General features: G+C 61.6%; 1 protein-coding gene and 1 long non-coding RNA gene across 3 annotated transcripts; one reads left to right on the top strand and one right to left on the bottom strand.

The window, feature by feature from the left end:
* The first annotated feature begins 5,161 nt into the window (after positions 1–5,161).
* SKOR1 (SKI family transcriptional corepressor 1) lies at positions 5,162–16,204 on the top strand. Its single transcript, XM_023654897.2, has 9 exons — positions 5,162–5,239; positions 7,540–9,757; positions 10,834–10,924; positions 11,871–11,978; positions 12,493–12,564; positions 13,922–13,996; positions 14,230–14,304; positions 14,814–14,879; positions 15,384–16,204. Exons 2-9 carry the CDS (start codon positions 7,550–7,552, stop codon positions 15,476–15,478), a joined length of 2,790 nt encoding a protein of 929 aa, XP_023510665.1. The 5' UTR covers positions 5,162–5,239; positions 7,540–7,549; the 3' UTR covers positions 15,479–16,204.
* On the bottom strand, positions 11,243–15,454 carry LOC111776029 (uncharacterized). Of its 2 annotated transcripts, none has more exons than XR_011439698.1 (4): positions 14,573–14,820; positions 13,276–13,455; positions 12,476–12,627; positions 11,243–12,194 (listed from the first exon to the last, which is right to left on the bottom strand). It is a non-coding gene; the product is annotated as an uncharacterized lncRNA (long non-coding RNA). The 2 variants fall into 2 exon arrangements; XR_011439699.1 differs by lacking the exon at positions 14,573–14,820 and adding an exon at positions 15,252–15,454 and having other exon boundaries at positions 11,830–12,194.
* Positions 16,205–16,574: the final 370 nt, after the last annotated feature.

Genomic DNA, 16,574 nt, shown 5'->3' with positions numbered 1-16,574 from the left:
GGAGGCTCTGCCCGAGTAGACTTGCCTGTGTGGAAGGTGGGAATCCCAAACCTCCTAGACCACCAGGCAGCACAGAACCATCTACTCTTGAAAAACCGGATTGGCCACTAGATGCCAAGGGCGGCACTCAATCACTATGGCCAGTAAGTCAGCCGAGACCTGGGCTGGGGCTCACAGCCCGTACGCTCGAATGCTGTTCACTCATTCATTCAACAAACATGTTGAGCACCAGCTGAGTGCTAGGTCCTGGGAATACAACAGCAAACAAAACTTTCCAGTGGGAGAAACAGAAAACACCGCGAACAAATAACTAATCAGGAAATACTAACTAGTAAACAATCCAATGATGAAAACAAAACAGCATGCACCAGAGAGAGATGAGGGGCCCAGGTGGGCTCCGAGAAGGCCCTGTGTAGTGTCCAGGAGAGACCTCTGCGGCTTCGGAAAGGCAGGCACTGGAGAGGGAAGGAAGGCAGCCGGCTCTGTGGGGCGGCAGCCTCTGGGCGCTGGTGAATTTTCGTGGTGTGTTTCCCTGGGTCGGTAGGAAATTTCTAAGTGCCCGCAGAGTCTCCATTGCGCTAAGGACCTTGGACAGAGGCCCGTGGGGCAGCTGGGGCTGACAGGAGGGGAATCCTTGATGGGGGCAGGGCTGCTGGGATATGGGTGGGAACCCAAACTAGAGATTTAGGGGAGGAGGAGTGCCGGGCTCAGCTGAGCTCCTCACCCACCCTCTTTCCCGAACACCTCTGCTCAGGCCTTGGGGACTTCTATGGGGTTCAGGGCAAAGAAGTCTGGTCATGGGCTCTCTCCTTAGTCCCTCCTTCAAGTGCAGAGAGAGCCCTAAGACGGGCACAGCCTGGCCTCACGACCTGCAAACCATGCCCAGGTCCTCCTGGCTCTGCCCCTCCCTCTAAGCTTAAGCGACCGACCCCCAAGCAGAGCCCCTGAAGCCCCACCCCCACAGCGTCAGGGCTCCAGAATTCTTCTCACGTTCATCTGTAGTTCCCTTGGGCCTCCTGGTCCGTATATTCTTCACTCCAGCAAAGTGCCGGTCCGTGTGTCCGTCCTACAGATGCACATATTGAGGCCAAGGTCCATGGTCACTCAAGTGGTCAAGAACCAGATCCGGGCCTCGACTTGTCTCGCTCCTTTTGCTGTCCCAGAAGCAGGGAGCCCTCCGCCGGGAGGAGCGCTGGCCTGGCCCCTGATCCCAAAGAGCCGGCTCAGGGCGGCAGGACCCCGGAGTGTGCGGCCTCGGGCAAGTCCCAGCCCTCCCCGAGCCTCAGACTTCCCGTCCACACCCGGAGTCAAGTGGGCTGGGAGCTCTGAGCACCTCGGCGCCGCCTCTGGGGTTCCCGCTTCCCCCACGGCCTCGCCTCGGCTCTGGGGCTGCGCCCTGGAGGCCCCGCCCAGCCACCTTCTCTCGCCTGGGCCCGGGCCGCGGCGCCGGCTCGAGTCTATCTGGCCGTCGGATTAATATCCAGATATTAAGTAAACAATAAATTAGCAAAACTACAAGAAAATTTTACAGCCCTTTGCATTTGGCAATCATTGAGTGTTAATTAGAAATTCATTACAATTAAAACCCTGCCTAAACAGGGCCTGCGCGCCTTAATTACATCTGATTTTTAATTCAGAATACGTGTTTACACAGTAAGCGCTACGTACCCCATGATTATCCCCAATCCTCTTTATACTGTACTAATTATGTAAATTAAACCTAATTAACTGACGAAAACTGCCGTTAATTCAACTGGTAAAAGATATGTGCTTGCGGAGGAGGCGCGGCCGCCCAGCCCAAGCCCAAGCCGAAGCCTGTATGGGCGCGGGCCGCCCGGCCGCGTGGACGCGACGCCGGGGACGCAGAGGCAGCACAGACCCGGCTGGGGGGGCGGGACACGTGAGGCGCGTCCCCGATCCGGAGTCGGGCCCTCAGACTCTGGTGCCACCTGGCAGCGGATAAAAGAGAGAATCTGCACTAATGGGGGTCAGGAAGGCCAAGGGCACCGATTTGCGCGGGCTCCCCAGCTCTGGACAGGGCCGCAGGACCCAGAGCCCCCTCGGAGGAAGAGGGGTCCCCTGCTGCCCCTTCTGAGCCTGAGTTCAAGTCCTAGCCCCGCCCCGCCGCGGCGGCCTGAACCGGAGCAGGTCACCTGGCTTTGCTAGGCCTGTCTCCTCCACGCGGATTGTGGCGAGGGCGATAATAAAATGTCCTCGTGGCTGCGCAGCGCTGCGCACTCCTATCGTCCCTTCGCCAAGCGAGGACGTCGCGGCAGCGTGCAAGGCACGAGATTTAGGGGCTGGGAGATCAGCCTCCGTCCCTTATTGATCGAGGAACATGGGTGGGTTGGCTTGCACTGCCTGACCCTCAGTTTCCTGCCTATGAAATGGGAATAAATAATCCCTACCTATTCCCAGGGCCGTTGTGAGAACCGGCACTGCAAACTATAAAATGTGGTTCGCGGTGATACTAACCAATTGGACGCTGGTCCAGAGCAGGGTCCAGGCCCGACCCTCAAGACCTGCTCCCCGGAGACCACTACCCCTCAAGTGAGCGGCGGCGCCTCCCCAGTCTCTGTCTCAGACCCGGTGCGAGAGCCAGGTGGGCCGGCAAAGCCGGACGCTGGCGCGGGAGCTGTCCGCAGCTTGGTGCTGAACGGAGACGCAGAGGCGACGCTGCGTGGCCCTGGTGCGGTAACCCGAGGAGGGAACTTTTGTCTGAAAGGTCCCTGGGGCCCCGCGGCCAGGCTGCCGGGAACGCCCCAGAGGCGGGCCCCGAGGCGCTGTGGGCCTTCGCAGTACAATAGAGGCAGGACAGGCAGGCCCTGCTCAGGGGGACCCTGCCCATCCTTTTCCCACTCCCACCCCCCCCCCCCCGGGGGCGTCCTGGCTCCGCAATTGTTGTCACCACCACACTGAATTCTGAGATGCCTTTTAAAAAATCATTAGGAGGCTAAGAATAATTATTGAACGGGATTGTAATTATGGGGTGGGGGAGGCCAAGCCGAGGGAGAGGGGACAAACATGTGGAGGCTGGGGGCGGCTCTCGGACTGGAATGGAAAATAGGTTCTTGTTTTCCTCGGAGGGAAGTGGGCGTGAGGGTAGAGAGCGGCAGAGTTAGAGCGGGACAGAGGCAGAGCCCGGGGACGACGCGCCAATGGAGGGGCCAGAGGCAGAGAGAGACAAGGGCTGAGCAGGCTCTGTGAGAAAAGAGAGACAAGCAGGGGATCCAAGACGGAAACTGAGGCAAGCGAACAAGCAGAAACTCGTTCTAGAAGAGACTCCGCAGAGAAGACACAGCCCTCAAACTTGGGGGTAGTTTTCGAGGCCTCAGAGAACACGTTAGCCAAGGGGATAAGGAGGTGGCAAGCGAGTCCTCAGGCCGGCCTGGCCGCTCCCTCTCTCCGAGGGCTACGCCAGGGCGATCCGTTCGCACCCCCACAGGCTATTCCCAGGGTCCTTGCAAGCCCGCAGAGAAGAGAAAAGCGAGAGGGGAGAAGTGGAGGCGAAGGGGAGACGAACCCCCGAGAGCCGGAATGCAGGAGGGGAGAGTGCCTGTAACCCGGAGCGAGAAGGAAAACGAGGGGGCGGGGCAGGGCGACCCGGCGCCGCTGGCCGCAGAAGATTTATGGCGCCGCCCGGGTTCCAAGGACGGGCTGCGCTCGCCTTTGCTGCCACCGTCGGTAGCCGGTAGCCGCCGTGGCTGCTGCGCCCCCTGCCCGGGCGGCCCGCCGCGCCCCGGGCCATCCCTGCCATTATTAACTTCTGTTTGATTAGGGTAATTGTTCAAACTTGGGCCGGACAGTATGATTAATTACAGTTTAATTAACGTGTCCATTAAGGACACTTAATGCCACTGCGGGTTGGGGGAGAGGCGAGAGGGCGCCCGGATGCCGGAAAAGAGGGAGGGGTGTTCAAATGAACTAGAGACTGAGGTTGAGAGAGAGGGAGAACACGGGACTCAGTGGGGCAGTGGGGGGAAAGAATGGTGAAAACAGAAACCGACAGAGAGAGGAGAGAGGGATGGAGAGAAATGGAGCTTTGGGAAGAGAAAAGATGCCACGGAGCTTCAGCAGCGTCAGGGGGCTAAACTCCCACCACCGGGAAACTGAGTTAGCAAGAGAGCTAGAGAGAAGTCCAGTGGTCAACTAGACAGTGGTTGACCCCAGGTATCTCCCAGCGATGACTTGGCTTCTGCCCTGTGCCTGTTGGTGTTGGTGGGGGGACGCATTCAAGGCCGGGGCTGGGGGTGGGGGCGCCTCAAATCCAGTTCCCCAGTCCACTGCGTGAAGGAGGCGGGAGGTCTCCCTTCTTCAGGCTGGAGCTGTCCCGACGTCTCCCATGCAAGTCAGAAGCGTGCGGGGTGGTGGGGGAGGCAGTTGGGTTCTGCCCCTTCCCAGCCGCCACCCTTGCCTTCCCTCTCCCCAACACACACCCTGGTCTCTGCTCAGGCCGCTGGTAAGCCTACTGGCTCCACAGGACCACTCTCCGGCTCCACCGCCTTGGCCCGAAAAGGCGGTACCCCTCCCCGCGCCCCTTCCTCCTAGCTAGGAGCCTTCCTTAGCCCCATTAGCCGGCCTTGGCCAGGATGGATCCTGGCCCCTTGGCGGGGAGCGCTGGGTCCTCCCCACTTCGTTCCTGAGGGCAAACTTTGCGGCCCCGGCCCTTCCTCTCTCCCGGCCCCTTTGGCGAGCGTGGGCCGCAGGTGCTGGGGGCAGGGCGCAGGTGTGCGGCCGCTTACCTGGGGCAGGCAGGCCTGGGGGTCCGGGGAGGCGGCGGGCGCGGCTGTGGCCCGCGGGCTAGCGGACCCCGGGAGGGCGCGAGTGACTGCGCGGGCGGTGGGTGTGGCGCCCCGGCTCGCAGCTGTCAGGCTAGCCCGCCCCGCGCCGGCCTCACCACTCCGGCTGTGACCGCGCCGTGCCCGTCGCCGCGCCATGCGCTCCAGGCTTCGGCCTCCGCTCCGGGCCCTTCCGGGGCCTCGGGGACAGCGGCTCAGGGCTCACATCTCCGCGCCCGGGGTCCTTGCGCCCCGAGCCTGCTGACAGCGGGCGCCGCGCGGGAGGGGCCGGCGGGGCCTCGGGTGTGAACGCGGGGAGCCCGGGAGCGCGGCTGTGCGCGCGCGCGGGGAGGGGCCGCGCCGTCACCCGGAGAGCCCGGCGGATCCCGGACTCCCGCCCGCCGCTCCGCCCGCCGCGCACCTCCGCTCGCCGCTCGCCCGGCTCCAGCCGCCGCCGCACGGTGAGTACCCGTTGGGTCGCCCGCCACCCTCGCGCTCTTCCCGTACAGCTTTTTTCGTTTAGTTCCGATTTGGGTTCTTGTGGCTGTTTGTTTTTGTTATTATACCTAAAGACTCCATCGCCTCACTCGCACCACTGTCCGCCTCCCGCCTCATCGCCCTCTCCAAGCTCACCCTTCAAGCCCCCAGGAGCCGGCGAGGGCTCCCCGAGTCGCCCTGGCCGCTGCTCCTTGTCGCTGTGTACAGCCTTTTGCCCGGGCTTTCTGCTCTGGTCCTCGAAATTCGGTTCCTTTCCTAGGGCCCCCGTTCTCCTGGCTCCGGAGCCCGGAGCTCCCTCTTCCCACTTGGGAAAACCTCGCGGGGACCCAAGACCCTCAGCTTGAGGAGGATGCGCTCAGCTTCGGGCGATCCTTTCACTGTATGCGGGCAGGGCACACTTGCCGATTTCGGGAGACTGAGAAGACATCGTCATTTCCCTGAGCCGCGGCGCCCGGGCCACCTCCCCAGCCCGCCTCCCCAGCCCGCCTGAGAGCCGTTGCGGGTGTGGGGGGGCTGGTCTTGTTGACCCCTCAGCCGGGGAGTCAGGACAATGCTTTTGCCTCCTAAAATGTTACAAGAGACTTCAACGCTAAAGGAGGGTCAACTTGTTTCAATTCGATCCGCAGAGATAAAGAGGAAACAGACAGATAACAGATAAATAGCTTGATACTTGAAGAAGGAATGAAGACAAATGGGAGAAAGAGGAGCGAGCTGGGAGAGACAGACAGCTCAGGGAACATAAGATCGACAGATGAGGGGCACCTAGACAAGCAGAAAGAGGGAGAGAGACAGACAGACAGAGATCTCAGCCTCCTCCTTGAAGGCTTTTGAACTCGGATCCCTTGTCCGGCTCGAACTGTGCCTCTGAAAATGGATTTGCCTTTCCTGCCTAGTTCAGGGGAGGGTCCTCAGGGTTGGGCTTCCTGGGCCTCAGGAGCGCCTGCAGCCGTGGGCCAAGCAGGAGCCTTCTGTACCTGAGGACACGTGGTTGGGCCGGGCCACCTAGTGGGCCCCAAGCATCAGTACCCGGGTCCTCCCGCTGCTGAGGTCCGGGGACGCACCTGCCTCCCTCCCTTTGCCAGAGAGCAGAGCGCGGGATCGCAGCAACTTTTGACCTGGAGGCTTGTGGTGGCTTCTGAGACCGGCCAGGATTCTGCTCAGCCCATATGAGCCGGGACAGCCCGACATGAAGGATACTCAGAAGAGACTCCGAAAAGAGGAAGCCCAGAGCCCGGTGAGACTGCATTTGGCCTGAGCGGGAAAGGAATATCTAAAGGAAGAAAACTTAGGGAGTGGGCAGTTAGAAGCGAAGCAGAAGTGGCTCCTGAGAAACTTCCTTGAGAAGCTCTCCCTCCCAGGCACTGACCCGGATGGAAAGCAGCTTTGGTCTGGAACGCAGCTAAAAATGCAGAAAATGTAGTTAGGAACTGTGTGACTCTGGTCCCATTGATGGCTGGAAAGAAAATGGCTTATATTTCCAGCCGGAATCTTTCTGCTCAACGAACGCGGGGCTCCGGGCGTGAGAAGAGAAACTCGAGTTTGCGGAAACCAGCGCCGTTGTTCCGAGGAGCCGGCTCAGCGCGGAGCTGGGTGCGGTGGAGGCTGCCCCGGGGCTGGGCGCGCAAGGCGAGCTTTGGCGAGAGTCGAGTTCAGCACCGCGAACAGCGGCCGCCTCAGCCTCTCCCCCGAACCCCCGCCTCGAGATCCTCCTCCTTTTCCTTGCCCGCCCCCCCCCGCCCCCTGCTGTCTGGAGACTGGCAGTGACCGCCCCTTCCCCCCCTCCCTGCGCTGCCCCCGCCTGCCCGCGTGCAAGCGAGACTGAGCAGAGGGGCAGCCTGTCCCCGAAGTCCTGGCTTCAGGACCCGGGCCGGTAGGGCAGACTGCGAGGGTGGCCGCAGGCGCACGGATTTGGGCGCCGGAAAGGCTGGGTTCGGCAATGGCTTTGCTGTGTGGCCTTGGGCAAGTCATTCTCCGTCTCTGGGCCCCACTCCCTTCCCAATCCGAAAACACGATTGGGTTCCTGGCTGCCAGGGCATTCCTGAGGTCTCAGTTACCCCTTCTCCTCCCCCAAACCCCGGGGACTTTTGTTCCGGCGCCAGTAGGCATCTGAATAACAAAAGGCGCCCGTCCAGGGGGCGAATGAGCTTGGACTCCCCATTGCCAAGTTTCCCCGCGCGCCCCACTGGCGCGTCCCGCTGGGCGGGCCGGAACCGCCGCGGAGCTGAAAATGGCTTATCTGCTGTCTGCTTTCTCTGTTTCGCAGGAGCGGCGGCATGGAGGCTCTCACCACTCAGCTGGGGCCGGGGCGCGAGGGCAACTCCTCGCCCAACTCGAAGCAGGAGCTGCAGCCCTACTCGGGCTCCAGCGCTCTCAAACCCAACCAGGTGGGCGAGACGTCGCTGTATGGGGTGCCTATCGTGTCTCTGGTCATCGACGGCCAGGAGCGCCTGTGCCTGGCTCAGATCTCCAACACCCTCCTTAAGAACTACAGCTACAACGAGATCCACAACCGCCGCGTGGCCCTCGGCATCACGTGCGTGCAGTGCACGCCGGTGCAGCTGGAGATTCTGCGTCGGGCCGGGGCCATGCCCATCTCATCGCGCCGCTGCGGCATGATCACGAAGCGCGAGGCTGAACGCCTGTGCAAGTCGTTCCTGGGCGAGCACAAGCCACCCAAGCTGCCTGAGAACTTCGCCTTCGATGTGGTGCACGAGTGCGCGTGGGGCTCGCGTGGCAGCTTCATCCCTGCGCGTTACAACAGCTCGCGTGCCAAGTGCATCAAGTGCGGGTACTGCAGCATGTACTTCTCGCCTAACAAGTTCATCTTCCACTCGCACCGCACACCCGACGCCAAGTATACGCAGCCTGACGCCGCCAACTTCAACTCGTGGCGCCGTCACCTCAAACTCAGTGACAAGTCGGCCACGGACGAACTGAGCCACGCTTGGGAGGACGTCAAGGCCATGTTCAATGGTGGCACACGCAAACGGACCTTCTCGCTGCAAGGAGGAGGCGGCGGCGGCGCTAATGGCGGGTCGGGTGGGCAGGGGAAAGGTGGTGCTGGCGGCGGGGGCGGGGGCGGCCCGGGTTGCAGCGCGGAGATGGCTCCAGGCCCACCGCCCCACAAAAGCCTGCGCTGTGGCGAAGATGAGGCCACCGGGCCTCCTGGGCCGCCTCCTCCCCACCCGCAGCGGGGACTTGGTCTGGCAGCGGGAGCCGGTGGCCCCGCGGGCCCTGGAGGGCCTGGTGGCGGCGCCGGCGTTCGCAGCTACCCGGTGATTCCAGTACCCAGCAAGGGCTTTGGCCTTCTGCAGAAGCTGCCCCCGCCGCTTTTCCCTCATCCCTACGGCTTCCCCACGGCCTTCGGCCTCTGCCCCAAAAAGGACGACCCCGTACTAGGTGCGGGCGAACCCAAGGGCGGCCCAGGCACCGGGACCGGCGGGGGCGCGGGCACTGGCGGAGGCGCGGGCGGCCCAGGAGCCGGCCACTTGCCCCCGGGGGCCGGGGCTGGCCCAGGCGGCGGCGCCATGTTCTGGGGTCACCAGCCCTCCGGGGCAGCCAAGGACGCAGCGGCCGTGGCTGCAGCGGCCGCCGCAGCCACCGTGTACCCGACGTTTCCCATGTTCTGGCCGGCGGCAGGCAGCCTCCCGGTGCCGCCCTATCCAGCTGCGCAGAGCCAAGCCAAGGCCGTGGCGGCCGCTGTAGCGGCTGCAGCGGCGGCGGCGGCGGCAGCTGCAGGTGGCGGCGGCCCCGAACCCCTGGACGGTGCCGAGCCGACCAAGGAGGGCGGCCTGGGCGCAGAGGAGCGCTGCCCGAGCGCCCTGTCCCGCGGGCCGCTGGACGAGGACGGCGCGGACGAGGCGCTGCCGCCGCCGCTGGCCCCACTGCCCCCGCCTCCGCCGCCGCCGCCGCCCGCGCGCAAAGGCTCCTACGTGTCGGCCTTCCGGCCCGTGGTCAAGGACGCTGAGAGCATTGCCAAGCTCTACGGTAGCGCACGCGACGCCTACGGCGCGGGGCCGGCTCGTGGGCCGGGGCCCGGCGCGGGGTCCGGCGGCGGCTACGTAAGCCCGGACTTTCTGAGCGAGGGCAGCTCCAGTTACCACTCCGCCTCGCCCGACGTGGACACTGCCGACGAGCCGGAGGTGGACGTGGAGTCCAACCGCTTCCCCGACGACGAGGGCGCCCCGGACGAGACCGAGCCCAGTGTTCCCCGCGCGCCCAGCACGGGAGGCGGCCCGGATGGCGACCAGCCCGCAGGGCCCCAGTCTAGCACCTCCTCGGGTGCAGACGGTCCCACAGACTCTCCCGACTGCGGTAGCCCTCGGCCCCGGCGCCGTCCGGGGATACCCGCAGCCAGCCGGTCCGTATTTGGGGACCTGGCGGCCGACGACGTGGTGCGGAGACCTGAGAGGAGCCCGCCCAGCAGTGGCTATGAGCTGCGAGAGCCTTGCGGGCCGCTGGGGGGCCCCGCGCCGGCCAAGGTGAGCCCCGCGCCCGCCCCGCTGGGGCGCCTCCCCGCTTACCCCTGGGCACCGCGAGGATGTGGGGCGGGCCCCGGCCCGGTGGGGGATGGGAATTTTGTTCTGAGAGGGCATTCGAGCAGCAAGCCCCGGCTGCTCTGGGTAGGCCCAGCTTCCGGAGCGCTGTGCAGCTGGCCTCGCTGGAACCCCTGACTGAGGGTTTTGGAAGATCTGGGGGAGCAGGCCTGAGAGACGCGTGTGCTGGGTTTTTGTGAATGGGAGTGGGGAAGAGACAGGCAGAGACCGTCAGTCACACAGAGACAGAAAGGGAGAAGTAAAAGGGGTCTGGAGAGAGAATGCGAAGCAAAGAAAGGCACCCAAAGCCAGAGAAAAGAGCTCTGGAGGCCGGGCCTGCAGCGTGCCCGCCCGGATGCGGATCAGAGCCCTGGGGAAGATGAGCGGGTAAGGGGAGGAGAGGGCGGCCTCTCCCCCAAACCGGGACCCAGCAGGATGGGGGTCCCCGGAATCTTCCTCCACCCCAACTGTACTTTTCCGAGTCTCTTCGAACTCCCGCCTTGAGAACCATGGGGGTCGTTGATAGGAAGCTGTCGAGACCGTGTGCGGGGCGGGAGAGGGCCTCTCAGGTTGGCACGGCCGCGGGTTCGGGTACGGGGTGGGCCGCTAAGCCCGAATCGTCGGCCATTTGAAAGTGGGTGCGCACACCTGTACATTTCCACTCGGTTCATGAAAACACGAACCATTAGCCGGATGCGAAAGGCGTCATTTATGCCGGGCACCGGGTGCGAGCGGGAGAGAAGATGCCTAAAAGGAGGCAGGCGAAGAGGGTGGGGGAGACTTTGAACGCCCCTTGGCTTGGGAGCCGCTTTGTGTTTCGGACAATTTTCTCGAGGGCGTTAATAATTACCCCGAATCTACAATAGCGATGCAGCCTCCGAGGGCGTTCCGGTCCCGCGGGCGAGCCGACCTCTGCTACCCGCTCAGCTTTCCCTCCCGGCCGGGCCGCGGCGCAGGGCTGGGGAGCTCGGAGCCGCCGCCAAGCGCCCCCCTAACCGCCTGTCATTTCTCGGCCGCGGCAGGTGTACGCGCCCGAGCGGGACGAGCACGTGAAGAGCGCGGCGGCGGCGCTGGCGCCCGCAGCCTCGTACCTCTGCACCCCGGAGGCCCACGGTAACGCCCCCAGCCCCCCTGCCGAGGTCGCTGACCACTGTGATGGGGGAACCGCAGGCAGGGGGCCGGGGCCAAGGGGAGGCCTGGGAGGGAAGACGAGGGGAGAAAGAGGGACGCAGAGAAAGCGAGAGAAAGAGGGAGAGAGGAAGAAAAATAATGGAAGAAAAAGGAAGCTAAGCGAGAACTCCCAACAACTTCCATCGTTGGTTACCTAAAACAACAGGCTGCTCTCCCCACACCCACACCCACACCCACACACGCGCGCACGCGCGCTCCCCTACACCTCCGACACTGGCTTAAAACCTTTTTACAATCACCCCTGGCACCCCGTTCGAGTCCTCTCATTTATTCAGCAAGTATTTTGGGTTGTGAGGTCCCCTGTGGTCAGGCCGGTTCGGGCGGAGGGTGGGGGCGCTTGGCCGCGCGCTTGGGGTACCCTGGAGGTGCCGCGGTGGCCGCGGCCCAACGCGACCGGGAGCCGTGCACGTGCGCGCGGGAGCCTGCAGCTCGAAGAAGAGAGGCCTCGGGCCTCGGAAATCCGGGCAGGCAGAGTCCGGGAGGATGGCTCCCCCGCCGCCACCACCCCACGGGTCGCCGCCTGGGCCACGTTCTCGGCGGGAACGGCGCAGGCAGACCCGGCGGCCACGCGCGCTCGCGGTGCCCCAGTATCTGCGCGCGATGTAGGTCGCTAGTCCCTGGTGGGCTCGGCTGCTGGTCTTGTTCTTTTCGGAGGGGCTGGGGAGGGGGCGTGGAGCCCAAGAAGAGCAGACCGCGCGCGGGGGAGGGGCCCGAAGCCTGAGGGTGCGAGCCCAGGCGCACAGCCGGGAACCAGCGGCGGCCAGGACGCTTTTAATTAGGGCTGGGGCGCCCCGACCGCGGCAGCTCTGGCCGTATCGGGGTCACAGTTTCTTTGCCTCTCCTTGAAACTCGGTTTATTGCCATTAAGAGCCAGATAAGGAAGACAATCACTCGACCGCCGACGATTTGGAAACGAGGAAATCCTATCCAGACCAAAGGAGCATCTCCCAGCCAAGTCCCGCAACCACAGACCGAGGTGAGCCTTAGGACTCTCGAGCAGCACCCCCGCCCGGGAGCCGGGGCCGAGGTCGCCCAGGTTCCCACCGGCTGCAGCCTGCGAGGAAGGCTTTCCATCAACCGTAAGCGGCTGCCGGTCCCCTCTCGTGGCTGGCAGATAAATATTTAAACAGCTGGCGAGGTGCAAGCCAGGTTTCTTGAGTTTGGGAGTCTTCTGGGTAAGGGAAGGGGTGTACTAAAAGGAAATGAGAGACACCATCACCCACATAAAACAGGTCATAGGGCACTTTCTGCCCGAAGGGCCTGTCTTCCCTGGGGCCACTCTCCTACAGTGGGTCACTCTCTAGAATGATGACTACACTCCTAAAATGATGGCTTGGAAGGTGGCTAGTGCTGGATACTGTAACTGTCTCCCCTGAAGGCAGAGGGGCTGGAGTAGGTCCCTGACTTAGCATATTTCCTGGGAAGCTCTCCCCTCCCCTCCCAAGGCCTCTCCCAGGACAGAATCCCTCTTACCTGCCCTTGTATCCCAGGCGAAGATGGGCTCACGCTGGATGTCACGGGAACTCAGCTAGTGGAGAAAGACATCGAGAACCTGGCCAGAGGTGAGGTTAAATCTGTGCACTGTGCTTGAGGGAGATGGTCCCTTCTCGTAGAGGGTGTTATTCCTGTAGGAGTAAGTCTGAGAAGATAGGGCTCTGGGGACTCAGTTTCCATTGAGTGGAAGGATAGTCCCCTGGACACGTTATCCTGGCACAGAGGGGCACATGCATGTAGGGGGTAGGGAGAGTGAACCAAATCCCCAGAGGTTCATTGGAAGTTTGGGTTCCCGAGGCCAGGCCTGTCTGAATAGCCCAGGGAGAAAGAGAAATGAGTAATAATGCTCAGAACTTGATGCACAATCAGAAAGGACAAATCTAGGTCTCCCAGCCTCCCTGAAGAACAGGACTTTTTTTGAACAGGAAGATTGCAGGGAGGCATTCACTTTAGGAATGTCTGAGAGATTAGTTTTTTCCTGTAATTAACGCATAACCACCCCACCCTAAATGGGGCAAAGATGGAGCTTGTTCTCGAATGGGATCCTGGGGCTGCTGCTCAGCCTGCAAGGGGGAGCCTGGCCTGAGGCACGGAGGAAGGAGCCTCTGAGGCCACTTCGCTCCTCTATCTCCCATGTTCGTGTTTTCTCAGCACCTGCTGGGGGGTTGGGGGGATTTCTCAGAAAGCCTTCCCAGGGGAAGGACCCATGGTCAGGGCAGCCCCCTGGCACCCCTCTGGAGCTGGTTTCTGAGGGCACTAAAGGGGCTTTCCACACTCACCTGCCCCCCTCCCCCAAACCAGCCCAGGGATGGGCTTGGAAATTGGTGTAGGGGAGGGAGAGAAGCATCAGTGGTCCTCCACTCTTCCTAGTCACAGATTTACAGAGTATGCAGTTACCTCCAAAATCACTGGTGCTTTATGTGAGGGTTCTTAGCATGGATTTGGGTTCTGAGGACCTCCTGAAATTGAAAACAGACTGTTGTGAATGTGTTGTTTTCCGGGGGTGGGGCATGTTCCAAGGCTTTGCCCAGATTCTCCCGGCTCTGTATTATTGAAGGGAGGGATGGGATTAGGTCTGCCATTTGAAGGGGTAAATGAGTCCTCCTGGACCAGTCTCTAAGGTTAGGGAGTTAGGAACAACTTAAACTTGATACCAGGCCGGTAGGCCTGGAGGCAGGGTCTAGAAGTCCAGTGCATTCTACCATCTTGAATTGATTCTCCTGGGCAGTGTATCTCCTAGCTTTTTCGTGGCCCAAATGCTTCGAAAGCAAATGGGAAAACAGTGCTGAGGACCTTTACCTACCAGCCCCACCCTCCCCAGGTCCCATCTCAGGGCTATGGGCCAGGGCAGGACCTGCCTGCTTTCTGGGCCCCCTGAATCCTGCCCGTCCCTCCCCCTTACTTCTGACTCTCCCACCTTTACAGACGAATTGCAAAAACTGCTCCTGGAGCAAATGGAACTCCGCAAGAAGCTGGAGCGAGAATTTCAGAGTCTCAAAGGTACCCCTATCCCGACCCACCCCACCCCATCGCCAGAGCCTTGCTCCCACTCCGGGCCCCCAGTGCAGGCAGCTGCTGCCGCAGGCCCTGCAAGACCCGACCCCTCCTTTTCCAGGGTATCCAGCCAGGCCAAAGACTGAGGGGGTGGGGCCGGGGGTGGGGGTGGGGAGTGGGGAAATGGGGCTGAGGGAGGGAGCTGTGCATAACAGCTCTCACTTAATCAATTTGCACAGATAATTTTCAGGATCAAATGAAGAGGGAATTGGCTTATCGAGAAGAAATGGTGCAACAGCTGCAAATTGTCAGAGGTAAGACGGGAGTCAGGTGAGCGCGCGCACGGGCGTAACTGCCTCTCGTCTGGCAGGAGCCGCAATGTTGGCTCAGTCGTTTGGATTTAAATTGAAGGTAATTTAACAATTATTTTTTTTATTTAATATCCTTTGTATACTCTGATTAGCCTCAGAATGGCAAGCGAGCCCAGCAAACGGCTTGCAGGCATCATTACGTGGAGTGATTGAACTTCTTATCGCGGCAATTTCCATGGTTTCTAAATTAAAAATCGAGGCGTAAAATTACCTGGGAAGTAATGCCTAAGTTTGCTTTAATTTTGGTTAGATCCGTCTGCCTTTAAGCGCCATCCCAGGCCATTTCCTCCCTCGCCAGGCTGCAGTTTGGAGCGTTGATGCCCCCTCCCTCGGTCCCCCGACTGGTTTCTACGAGGGGCGGAGCGCTGGGGAGAGGGTGAGGCCCTGGCGGTGACCTCCGCTGGCCCGAGGGTGGTCTCATTTCCTCCCCGGCCCCTCCCCATGTCTTCCAGACACTCTGTGTAACGAACTCGACCAGGAGCGGAAGGCGCGCTACGCCATCCAGCAGAAATTAAAAGGTTCGGAAGCCCGGGAACAAAGATAGGAGGGGTGCCAGGCAGTGGTGCTGTCGAATGAATGATGGATCCAATGAATGAACGAATAACGGGGCTAGTGAGAGGGGAAGGCCGGGTCTACCCCGGTCAGACGCTGAGCAGAGGGAAGTGGAAATTGGTGTTAGTGGGGAAATGATTCTAGAACCACTGTTCTAGGGATAGGAAGAAAGAGCCCTTCTGACTCTGGGCGTTGGGAAATCTGCCGTCGGGTCCAAATCTGGCCTTGGGCAGATCGACCTCCCTCTCACCGTGCTTCACTTTCCTCTTCTGTAAAATGGGGCTATTGAACCAGAGCAGTGGTTCTGAATCGCCAGGATCTCTCTCCTACCTTCCTACCTTCTGATCCGCTCCCTGAGCCGGAAGCGGGTGGGTGAGACCCTCGCAGGCAGGGGAGGGGGGCGGGTGGGTCGCCTGGGTCAGGCGAGGCAGAGGAGGCACCCAACATGGCCCACTCGACTGTCTCTCCAGAAGCCCACGACGCCCTGCACCACTTCTCCTGCAAGATGCTGACGCCCCGCCACTGCACTGGCAACTGCTCCTTCAAGCCCCCGCTATTGCCCTAGGGCCGGCCCGGGCCGCCCCACGCGCCCTCAAGCCATGCTGCTCTCTTCTTGTAAATACCCGCGGCCGCGGCGGCCGAGAGCGAGGAACAAGCCATTCAGACCGGACCGATGTAAATACAGCCTCCCGCCCGCCTGCCCTCCTCCGGGGCGCCTCGGCCTCGCCCGCCCCCGCCCGGGCACCCGGTCCAGGGGCCCGTCTCTGTTTCCAAGTGTAAATATCACCTCGCCCCACGGTTGAACTCCAGGGCATCGGACCTCATGGGGTTAACTGGACCGAAGGGGGTAAGAAAGGGGAGGGGGGCCCCTCCCCACACCTGTACAGCCTCGGACCCCCAATTGTGATTACAATGTAGCAACTTCTCCGGCGCTGGTCCTGCGCTCCCCCGTCCCGTCCACTTCTGAAACTTGTTCCTGATGACAAAGTGGCTATGTGCAATGGATATAAATGTACTGTGAGTCTCTTGGTTCAGTATCGGGTTCACTTTAATTTATTCATGCTTTAAGTTATTTTGCTTCCTTCTCCTGGACGTACTTCCAGTCCCGTTTGACATTCCCCTTTGGGTTTTGCTTTGTCTATTTTTTGTTGTAACCTCTTGTTGTAACAGCACTTTAAAAAGGGCGACAACTGACTCACGAAATAGAGACCACCTTGAGCCTGTTTGGAGAGACCACCCCTGTATCCGTGACTTTTGTTTTGTTTTTAATAAAAAAAAAACCAATCTGTCACTTCCTGGGGCTGTGGAGATGGGAGTTGGGGGGGCCGGAAGTGGGGCAGAGGCTGGCTGAGGGCTGCGCAACAGGTGGAGCGTGGGGGCCGCAGCTCCGGTTCTGGGGTGCCCTGGCTGAGAATCGCGTCCCCTCAGGTGGGCAGCAGGGAGCGCCAGACATCTCCACCAATCCTTCAGACACACCCAGCGTGCCCCCCAGGCCACCCCGTCCCTGCGTTTAAGACCCTTCCTTGGGCTTTGGCGCGACGACCGCCTGGTTCCTGGTGCCGAGGTCTTTGGTTCTCGAGCGCTCTCAGGGGCCGAGAGTTTATTCGTGCCCATTTCCACGCCTGCCCCACCGGGAAGTCACCTCCGGGGCGCTCAGAGAC

Source organism: Equus caballus, chromosome 1 (genome assembly GCF_041296265.1).
Source record: "Equus caballus isolate H_3958 breed thoroughbred chromosome 1, TB-T2T, whole genome shotgun sequence".
In the NCBI taxonomy this organism is placed as follows: domain Eukaryota; kingdom Metazoa; phylum Chordata; class Mammalia; order Perissodactyla; family Equidae; genus Equus; species Equus caballus.
Note: the sequence above shows the minus strand (reverse complement) of the source record. Positions and strands in the feature narration are given on the sequence as shown.

Excerpts from the sequence above, each read along its gene's own strand:
- SKOR1 (XM_023654897.2), top strand. The coding sequence starts at position 7,550 with ATGGAGGCTCTCACCACTCAGCTGGGGCCGGGGCGCGAGGGCAACTCC. Across the intron at positions 11,979-12,492 it reads TCCCGCAACCACAGACCGAG|GCGAAGATGGGCTCACGCTG; the intron begins GTGAGCCTTAGG and ends CTTGTATCCCAG. Across the intron at positions 14,880-15,383 it reads CATCCAGCAGAAATTAAAAG|AAGCCCACGACGCCCTGCAC; the intron begins GTTCGGAAGCCC and ends CTGTCTCTCCAG.